The 10,365-nt window shown below is 50.3% G+C and overlaps 1 protein-coding gene across 1 annotated transcript in view; it reads right to left on the bottom strand.

Moving 5' to 3' along the window:
• Nucleotides 1-10,365, bottom strand: part of CACNA1B (calcium voltage-gated channel subunit alpha1 B) — a 158,999-nt gene that overhangs the window by 67,345 nt on the left and 81,289 nt on the right. The window contains exons 22-25 of the mRNA XM_029960600.1: nt 7,259-7,375; nt 4,822-4,887; nt 4,139-4,230; nt 2,536-2,686 (exon numbers count right to left, since the gene is read on the bottom strand). Of these exons, the coding sequence (XP_029816460.1) occupies nt 2,536-2,686; nt 4,139-4,230; nt 4,822-4,887; nt 7,259-7,375 (426 nt within the window). The remainder of the gene's footprint in view (nt 1-2,535; nt 2,687-4,138; nt 4,231-4,821; nt 4,888-7,258; nt 7,376-10,365) is intronic.

Raw genomic sequence — 10,365 nt, forward strand, 5'->3', positions numbered from 1 at the left:
TCTGGCCCTCCCCAGGGATCTGGAACTGCCATGAGCTCTGCCCTCAGTCTCCTCTTCTCCAGCTGAACACCCCAAGTGCCCTCAGTGTCCTCCCCCGGCTTCAAATCAAGGCCCTTCCCCAGCTCTGTTGCCTCCTTTGGACACTTTCTAATGGCTCAATATCTTCCTTATTTTGCATATTCACCCCAAACTGCCCCAATGTTGAGGTGAGGCCACCCCAGGGCAGAGCAGAGGGGACAATCTCCTTCCTGGTGCCCCTCAGGACATGTTTGGCCCTCCTGGCTGCCAGGGCACTGCTGACTCAGGGCCAACTGGCCACTGACCACGACCCCCAGGGCCCTTTCCCAGCACTGCTTTCCAACCTCTCATTCCCACTCTGTCAGCACATCCAGGGCTGCCCCATCCCAGGGGCAGAATGTGGCACTTGTTGAACTTCCTCTGGTGTTTTGAGAGCCCCAGCAAGGCTCCTGCCCCTGCAGTGTGTGAATTCACTCCTGTGTGAGGCTCATCAGCTCCAACATCATCAAACAGCTCTGGTGGCTTTGGGCAACCACGATGGCCCTTCGTGTCCCCCCTCCCTGGGTGTTTGTGCCCCTGTGCCACGGCCCAGACAAGCCCCAGCATCTTGGAGTCCCCATGCAGGGATGGGGGTGCCCAAACCAGCTCTGAAGAAGCTGCTCAAAGGCTGCAAGAACTCCAGCTGGATCAGCAGGGCTCACTCCTGTCCTGCAGGTACCTCCCACATGGCACAGTGTCCCCAGAGCATCCCGAGGCAGCAGAACTTCTCACAGTTTGCCCCTTGATCCCAAATCCCTTCCCAGTGTTCCCAGCTCCAGCCATGGCTCGGTACAGTTCCCCCTTCCCTACCTGGAGCTGTTTCTAAAGTTCCTGGGCATTCTTAACTTCCAATTCATATTTTCACTATAAATTTCAATTGATGTTTTCCTCTGTCCCTTATATTCTTAGCTTTCAATTTATATTTTTCGTAATAGATTTCAATTGATATTTTTCAGCGTGGATCTCAATTGATCTTTTTTTCCTCTCCCTCAAATTACAGGGGGGAAATTATGTCAAGCTGCACGTCCACACAGAGCCAGAAACACCATTGGAAACCAAATACATTATCCAATTTCCCCTCAATCTATGGCATAACATTGAGCAAACCATAGAAAAAAATGCTCTCCTGGCAAGGCTGGGGCTCTGCAAAGCTTGTGGGGAACCACATGGTCAAGTGCTGAGTGCATTTTAAGGAATGAGTTACAGCCCAATCCAGCTGCTTGGCTTCCCACTGCCTATTTTTGGAACTTCTGCTGCTCACAAGGGCTCTCACCTCTCCTGGTCCAGTTTCCAGGGGTTTTTCCAGGAGCTCTGACCCAGGGACAGAGCTGCTTTTGCACAGCTCCAGTTCTGCTGCTACATTTTGGCTGAGATGGCTGATCCAGCCAGGGAGGGCTCTGGGGGGATGTGATGTTTGTTGCTGGGTTTTTTTTTTAAATAAAAAGCTTGAAAATAACACTGAGAACGTCTGATGTCAGGTTAGGGATTTGCACAAGGGAAAAAACCTGGTTTTAAAACTCAAGAGTGCTGAAGGAGTCACTGAGTGGAGCATTAACTTCATGTAAGCTTTCAGGGCTCCAGGTTTTTTTAAACTCTTCAGAAGAAATAATCCCTGGGGTGTCAAAGGAGCAACAGCAGTGGGACAGAGGATGCCAGGAGGGGCCATTGAAGTTGGTGTGTCTACACCCAGCATCAAACTGCCCCGTGGAGCTCCTTTTCCTGGTGGAAGGGTTCTGAGGAGAGCAGGATTAGCTGCACAAAGCAGCCAATCTGCTGTTTGAGAGCAAAGCTGTGGCAGCTCCAGACGCTGCTTTTGGGTTCATTTCAGAGCCTTCATCTCTTCCTGCTTGAAGCTTAATTGGGTCCCTGCCCCTGGTTTTCCATTCCTCTGGCCCCAGTGGTGCTGGAGAGGGAACAAACCCCCAGGGGCAGAGGGATGTTTGTGGCTGTGCCAGTGCTCAGGGAGGGCACTGGCACCTCTTAAAGCCCCTCTTAAAGCACAGGCACGACCCAAGCACTGAACACTTCCATGTCTAAAAGCTTTTCTGGCAGCAGCAAATGATTATTGCATTTCTTTGACCAACAAAACAGAACACAAGAGCATCAAGTGAGTGTGATGCTCCCAGCAAGAGCTTCTGCACTGGTGTTGTCTCAGCCATTCTCACCCTGCCCTCCCCAGTCCCCTATTTCAAAGGCCTGTGTTACAAATCAAGACAAAACCGATTAGTGCTTAATTCCAGATATTAGACCCCCCTCGTGAGAAGAAAGATAAATCCCTTCCCTTTAAACTAATGACTAAATGATCTCTTTGGGGATTAAAGGGATTTTATCACCAGGATGGTAAATGGGGTTTAGCAAAGCTGTCTGGTGGTGTTGGATAAATTATAATTAAGGAGGAGGAGGAGGTAAAGGGGTGGGGAGTGTTTGGGGGGATCCACCACAGCACCCCCACTTTGGGAGGGATCAGGACCGACTTACCAGGAAGGAGCAGAGGAAGATGAAGGACACAAAGTAGAAATAGGCAAAATCACTGCCACATTCCTTCTTGGTGAGGCCAGAGAGAGGGTCACAGGCTCTGTTGCTCAAGCAGGACAACATGATCTCGTGCCAGGCTTCCCCCGTGGCACTCCTGGGGATGGGAGGGCAGAAGTGAGTTTATCCACCCCCTTCCCCTTACAGACCCCAGGGGCAGCCACCTCCCAATGTTACTGTGCCTAATTAACTAAATTAATTAGGTGAAGGTTGTGTCCAGGTGGAGAGACTGTATTTACACTGGGAATTTGAATTACCAGCCTGCTGATGTGGAAAGAAAAGAGAATAACATTTCCTTCCATCACAGGGGGGTAAAAGAAGCCAGACAGGCTGAGGTAGGCTAAAAGCTTTATTGCTTTTATGGAGAATAAAACCAGATTGATTTCAACATGTCCAGTGCAAATCTAAGTAAACAGAGTTTAGATTGTTCCCTTTTGAAGCAGCCAAACACTTCTGTCCTAGTGCTGGCTCTAAACCCAGTGGAGATGATGGGAAATGAAATCAGGCTTCTCCACTTGAGTCTCTTATTTTCTTTATCAGGCAGATAAATTCCAGCACGGTCTGGTTGGTCGTAGTGCCATGAATCTCTTTTTCATGCCAGTCTCCTGGGTGTTTTCATCATTTCCCTCCTCCCCCTCTAACTTCAGCTGCTGAGAAAAACAGCCAAAAGGAAAAGTTTTGGAGTCCCAAAGGGTTTGTCCTCAAAATAAACCACCCCCTGCAATGGCTTGGATGTCAGGGGATCTCCACATATCAGAGTAATCTGGTTCCTTCCTCATCCCAGTCCTGCTGCCCCTCAGTCCCACTGTGGCCTGTGAAGGGACCACGAGGTCTGGCCACGAGACTGAGTAATTATCCAATTTTATTAAAATGCAGGGCTTTGAGCTGAGTGATTATTCTGAGCTAGAGAGGGCTAATTTCATTTCCATCTGGCTTCACAGAAACTATGGAAACCAAATCCCAGGCAAGAGATCCAGTTACAAGCTCCACATCATCTGCAGAGCTGGGGTTAACTGGGGGGTCTCCACACCACCCCCCCCAAACTGCCCTGAGCTGCAGCAGGACCCAAACTTCAGTTTTGACAGGTTCTGAAAATGAAAATCTTCGGTGAAAAATTAATTGCTTGGGTTTTAATTCGAAAATGCTTTGTTTCCTTGCAGAATGAACCCAGAGGGAAACACTTGCACTCCGAAGCAGAGGCGGGGGGTTGGTGGATGAAGTGTTAAAATGACCAATTTAAGGGATTCTCACTTAAAAAAAAAAAAAGAAAAAAAACAAGCTTCATGACAGGAAACCCATCAATCAGTTATACAGGGGGAGCTGTCCTATATTAAGCTTCTGCCTGAGCTGCCAGGGGGTGTCACAGCCCTGGGTGACACGTTGTGGAGATGATGATGTGTCGGCTCAGATCCACCGAGGAGGAGGAAGCAGGAATGGCTGCTTTACTCAAATACCTTCCCCAGAGGATGCCCAAGGCTCAGCAGCCAAACAGAGACTTTTTTCCCTGCTCACATGCAAGTCAGCTGGTGTTTTATTACCCCCTTCTTACCTGAACAGAAGCATCAGGGCTTGGAGGAAGGTCCGGAAGTTGTTGTGCCGATTAATGGAGGTTTCATCATCTAATGCAATGTTCCCAAATACCTGCCACGGGAAACAGAAGGGATTCAGGCCAAGCACACCCTCCCATGGATGTTGTCAGGAAAGGTGGATCAAGTGGAGTTGAGTAAAAAGGCAGGGAAATAATTCGTCCTGGTGTGAGGGATCTCAAAAGCTAAAATAATTTCTGTGCTGAAGGGGGAGATAAAAAAGTGTTGTGGAGGTCAAATGGGGGAAAACACCAGGTTACTGTGCTTTGTGTTCACACAGGACCTTTCCAACAGTGCAGCTCCATCCCAGGCCAACAAAACTTCAGGATTTCTTCTCAGAAAAGTGCAGTGTCTTGATGTGTCCATAGCCAGGGGAAGGGGCGTCTCTTCCCATGGGAGACAGGGATACCCACCCTGCTGCTGGAAAGGCAGTGGTACAGGCTCATCCCCACAGCTGATGTGTCTGCCCATTCTCTTTGTACACCCAGGGCCATGTTCAACTTACAACATGACAATAAGTGGCCCTTTTTTCCACTTCTCATTTCCCTGACACCAGACAAGAAGAGCCTTTTGCCTCATCCTAACCCAGCTGCTCCCTGAACAAACCCAGGCTGAGTGTGGGCAGAAGGAGAGCCAAATGTTTTACCTGCATGCCAATAATGGCATAGATGAAGAAGAGCATTGCAATGAGGAGACACACATAAGGCAAGGCCTGTGGGAAAGGAGAAGGTGGTGTTAATGACAGCAAAGGCACAGCACCCAGGAGTGTTTAATCCCTGGGCAGGACTGTGTTTTCTGGCATTTGTCCTTCAAGTGAAGGAGCTGGGAGGAGAATGTGAACAGCTCTGTCAACAACCCCCCTGGAGCCACGAATTCATCAATCCCAGAACAGCCAGGGCTTTCCAAAGGCTCTCTGTATATCCTTGCAAGCAGGGAAAACACAACCCAAAGCTTCCCAGCGAGCACTGGAACTACCAGCAGGCCCTGGCACTTTCTATGCATAATTGTATGAATGTTAATTTTTAATGACCTTGCTGTAAATGTAGTCTGCGAAAAAAAACATATCCATCCCAGAAACGAGTTGCTGCTCTGAAACAGGCACAGATTGCAGGCCCAGGAGGACAAAAAGCTTCTGAGTTTTAGCAAGAAATCAGTGGAGGCTGCGATGTAATTATGTCACCCAAGCTGAGAGTGATAGCTGCTTTCCACTTGGGCTAAACAAATGGGTAATTAATGCTTCTTAATTGGTAATAGCTGAAAAAAGGAGAAGTCTTGCCATAGGACTAGCCCATGTGGTGCTGGGGGCAGGAGAGGGGTTATACAGCCATGGGGGGCCCAGTGGGAATCACAGAATTATAAAATATCCTGAGTCGGAAAGGACCCACCAGGATCATCCAGTCCAACTCCTGGCCCTGCACAGACACCCCAACAATCTCACCCTGTCCTTAAGAGGATCATCCAAACCCTCCTGGAGCTCTGGCAGCCTTGGGGCTGTGCCCACTGCCCTGGGGAGCCTGGGCAGTGCCCAACCACTCTCTGGGGAAAGAACCTTTTCCTGAGATCCAACCTGACCCTGCCCTGACACAGCTCCAGCCATTCCCTGGGTGCTGTCCCTGGTCCCCCCAGAGCAGAGCTCAGTCCCTGCCCCTCCTCTGCCCTTGCCCAGGAAGCTGGAACTGCCATGAGCTCTGCCCTCAGTCTCCTCTTCTCCAGCTGAACACCCCAAGTGCCCTCAGCCACTCCTCCTATGGCCCCTCCAGACCCTTCATCATCCTTGTGTCCCTCCCTTGGACACTTTCCAACAGCTTTAGATCTTGTTTTTACATTGTGTCCTCCCAAACCTGCCCCCAGCACTCGAGGTGAGGCTTCCCCAGCCCAGAGTAGAGCAGGACAATCCCCTCCCTTGCCTGGCCGGTGCTGATGCCCCCCCTGATGCCCTTGATGTCCCCCAGGGGCAAAACCCAAAGGAACCCTGAGGCAAAGGGCTGATGTGGTTTCTGCTGGACACCTTTGCACATGGATCAAAGACTGAGAACTCAGCTTTGGGGGGACAGACAGACAGACAAAGAGCTGCCCAGGCAGTGCAGGAGTGTCCCGTCTCCGTTTCAGGGCAGCTCTCTGCACACACCCTTGGAAAGGGTCGGGGCTGTGCTGGAAAAGGCCAGGGCTGAGCCCCTCTGCCAAGATCCAGCCAAGGCCACACAGTCCAAGGACACCCTCCTGAGTGGGAACATCTGCCTGGCAGGGACTGGAGCTCTGCCCTTGTGTTAGAGCCCGGTATCAGTCTTGATTTCACATTATATGTTCTCCTCTCTGCACTCCAGTACCTGAGCAAGCCCCATAACCAGAGTTAAAGCCCAAAACAATGCACAAATGGGCTGCAAAACAAAAAATAAGCAGCTTTGGGGCATGTGGGCTCTTATTTAGGTGTGGAAAAGAGCTGGCTCACAGCTAAGCACGGGCTGAGCAGTGCTCTGCTGTAAGGCAGTTGGTTTAGGGTCACTTGGAGCAGAAGTCACCCCTGGGCCACAACGTGCTGAGTCTTGCTGGGAGGGAGGAGAAACCAGGCCAAGAAACCGCCTGCACTTCAGAACAACACCTCATCTTTTTAAAATCCTCCACGTCATCAGAGCCCAGCCCTGCGTTCTGCAGCTCCCCAGTTTGTGTCACCAAACCCCAGCGGTTTGGGGTTTGCCTCTGCCACACCTTCTACAACACCCAAGTCCTGGTGAAAGCAATTTGACCTCCCACTCGCTGCAGGCAAATAACAGTCACCAGGGCACCACCTCCTTATGCAAATGCTTGAGCATCAAGGCTTTGCCCCGGGGATTTTGGGGTGGTTTCAAGGGCAGCCTGAGCTCTGTGCACCCGCTGGAATCTGCACCAGCAGCCTTTTGGACTCATCTTCCAAAATGCAGCGTTCAGGGGCTGGTCAGTGCTACCCAGTTTGCCTCCCTGCAGAATTAATATCCCTGTGATGGAATGGTGGTGCAGAGGGAACTCCCTTGGCAAGGGGAGCTGTTTGATCCCCAGGGGAGGACGCTGTGGATGCACCAAGTGTGACCCACGTCTCCCAAACTCACCTTAAAGGACTGCACGAATGTCCAGAGCAGGATTCGGATGGTGTAGCCCTGGCGGAGGAGTTTGATGAGTCTGGCTGCCCTGAAGAGCCTCAGGAAGCTGAGGTTGATGAAGTTGTCCTGCGGAAAGTAAAGGTTTTGTGTCCTTCAGAAATTAACACGCTCGGAAACCACAGCCCGCGAAAAAAGAAATTAAAATTACCAGCTTCACGATCTAAGCAGCAAATCGGCCACCAGAAAACCTTCCAAAAGAAACATTCGTCAGTGCAGATCACTCCACATGCAGCAAGAATGAGAAAATCCCTCTCCACAAGAGCCCTCCCCTCTGCTACTGGGTCAGTGACAGAAAAGGCCCTTTCACGCTGTCCATGGAGGTCTGATTTGCTTTGAGAAAGGCAGATTTTCTCCCCCAGAAAGACTTGGGGAGAGGGAGTGGTGCCATATTTTCATTTTGTAAGGAATGAGGTTGTTTGGACGTCTTGGTCAGCTCTGAACTGAACTGAAGCCAAGACAGGCGTGTACAGCCTGTAATGTAACAAAGAAAGGCATTGTCCAGTGAAGATTCAAACATCCTTGAAGGAATGAGGATGTTTTCCAACCTGCAGGTTTTAGATCTGTTTATACAGAGAGTAACTGGACAGGTTCATCAAAGAGAAAGGGCACCAGAAAGACTTGTTTGGGAGATGGATCAATGGCAGCGAGTCAACAGGGGAGGTTGAGCTTTCAACAGCAGGAGGATGCCTTAGGAACCTGCTGGTTTTTCCAATTGCCATTAAATGTGCCTTTGCAGGTGGATCAAAGAACTGCTGGAGACAGATTCAGATTTCCATTTGTTTTGGATGATTCTCCCCACCCCTCACCCCATCTTTTTTTTTTTTTCTTCTTTCCTTCAGGGGAAAGAGGTTTCTTGCCCCAATGAGCTAATCTAGAGAGGGTTCTTTCCAAAAGAAAACATGCAAAAGCCAGATCCCTCTTGCCCTCCTATTTGAAGGAGATAAAAAAATATTGCCCCTTTCCATACTGATCCCAATTCACTTATTTGTGAATCTCTGTTCACAGCCACTTATTTTGACTGAGCGAGCTAAAGAGAGAAAGCATCCTACTTTAAACTAGCAAGCAGTGGAGCAGAAAATATAATCATAAGGAGCTCTTGTTGGTAAAGATGAGCAAAAATAGTATTTCCCTTGTATTATTGTTTTACCAGGTGACACCCAGTCACATTGAACTGACCCACGTTTCTTGCTCGTTTGGCTACAGAGCTCATGCTGAAATTGGGGGGCTTGTTGGATCTATTCATTTCTTTAAATGCCAGCTCAGTTTTTGGGCCATTAGCATTGCATTCCACCAATCCCATCAGAGTCCAAGAAATCAGTCTCAGGCATGCACTCGGTTTCTCTCAGGTTAAAAACACAAGCAGCTCAGAGTTAGGCACAGACCGTCAGTCAGACTCAGTCCTCAAATAAAGAGAAAAGAGAAAAGCACAGGTATGTTCCATGAAAGAGCAGGACAACACGGAGCTCATTCCAGTCAGCAACAGAGCCAGCTCTGGCAGGCAAAGCACAAGCAGGATTCCCCTGGGTTGCTGGAGGGCGGGAGAACAGGCACTCGGGATGGAACGCTTGTCTCGGAGCATCAGCTCAGCTTTGTTTCACTCATGGCTTACCTTCCCTTCACCACATTCCAGCTGGACTCACCTTGGCACGTAAGAGCCCGTGGGGCAGAGCTGGCACTCAGCTGGATAAGGAGGTGCCATCACTAAGCTGGTCCCTGTCCCCCTGTTCCCCCCTGCGGGGCTGATGAGCTCCACAGGGCAAGGCAGAGCTTTAACCCAGAGCCTGTTTGAACCAGGTCTTCCCAACAGTGGGAACTAGACCAGACCTCATGTGGCATTCACAGCACTTTCAGGCCTGGAAGGCTGACAGAGTTTAAACTTCAGAGCAATGCTCAAGCCAGACCTTTCCTGTGCTCTAGCCTTATGCTCTTCCGAGGAGCACACGGACAGTGTCTGCAGGATCCATCTCTCCCCTGACCCTGCTGTCCCTCCCTCTTCCCACAGTCCTGCAGCTTAACAGCAAGAATATTGTCTTGCTCAGACTTTGCTGTGGCCTCATAATCAGAGCTGACAGGATGCTCAACATCTGCTTTGGGCTGGGCTGCCTGAGAGGTCGTGCTGAGCACAGGCTGTGCTTTGTACATGGAAAACAGGGATAAATGGGAAAGGGGTTCAAAACGGTGTAGTTATGCCTGTAATGCCCCATTCCCTGGGATTTGGGGATTTGTACAGTTTTTATTCCCCAGCCTCTAAGCCTCCCTCTTTGACTCCTGCAGTCCCTAAAGCGCAGTGGGATCCCTCACAACCCAGGCAAATCCCCCGTCCCCGAGGCCGGGACGGTTCGAAGGACAGTTCTCTGCTGTGGGGAGGCCAAATTGCACACGCTGGGGATGGGTGGAAGGGCTCTGCATGTGCCACCCCCAGCACACCACGGAGAAAACCCGTCCTTCGACACCTCAGCCCTCCAGGCAGGAGTTAAGAGTCACATGCAGCTGAAGGGGAAACTCCACAGTGCGATATTTCTTGGGTACAACAGTGCTTTGCATCGATTCTCCCCCCGCTCAGCCACCCCTGGGATGTGTCACATGATTATCCAGGTCATTCTTCCCGGGTTTTTTTGGTTGCTTTCCTGTTGCACAGATGCTCACAGCTGTTTGGTCCTCACAACAGGCACCAGAGCTTTGGGATGGTATGATCCACCTGGCAGCTCCAAAATTATGTTTGGAAAAGCATTTTCCCCTGCCCTGGCCCTGTTTTCCTGAAAGAGGAAGGTCTGGTACTGAAGGTACCCAGTCACCAGCCAGGGCCTGGGCACTGCCACCACTTCCCACCACAGGAGCTCAGATGAGTGATAAATCCCTGAACAAACTGCAAAGCAGGAGGAAACAGGGAGAACAGATATCATGGATAACAAACTGGCCTTGATTGCTGTCCCACCATGGGCAGCCTTATCTTTTACCCTTTGTTTTCATAGAATCACAAATTGGGTTGGGTTGGAAGGGACCTTAAAGCTCCTCTCCTTCCACCCTCTGCCATGGGCTGAGACACCTTCCACTAG

This window comes from Manacus vitellinus, unplaced genomic scaffold (assembly GCF_001715985.3).
Source record: "Manacus vitellinus isolate BGI_N305 unplaced genomic scaffold, ASM171598v3 scaffold_27_pilon, whole genome shotgun sequence".
NCBI classification, from domain to species: Eukaryota; Metazoa; Chordata; class Aves; order Passeriformes; family Pipridae; genus Manacus; species Manacus vitellinus.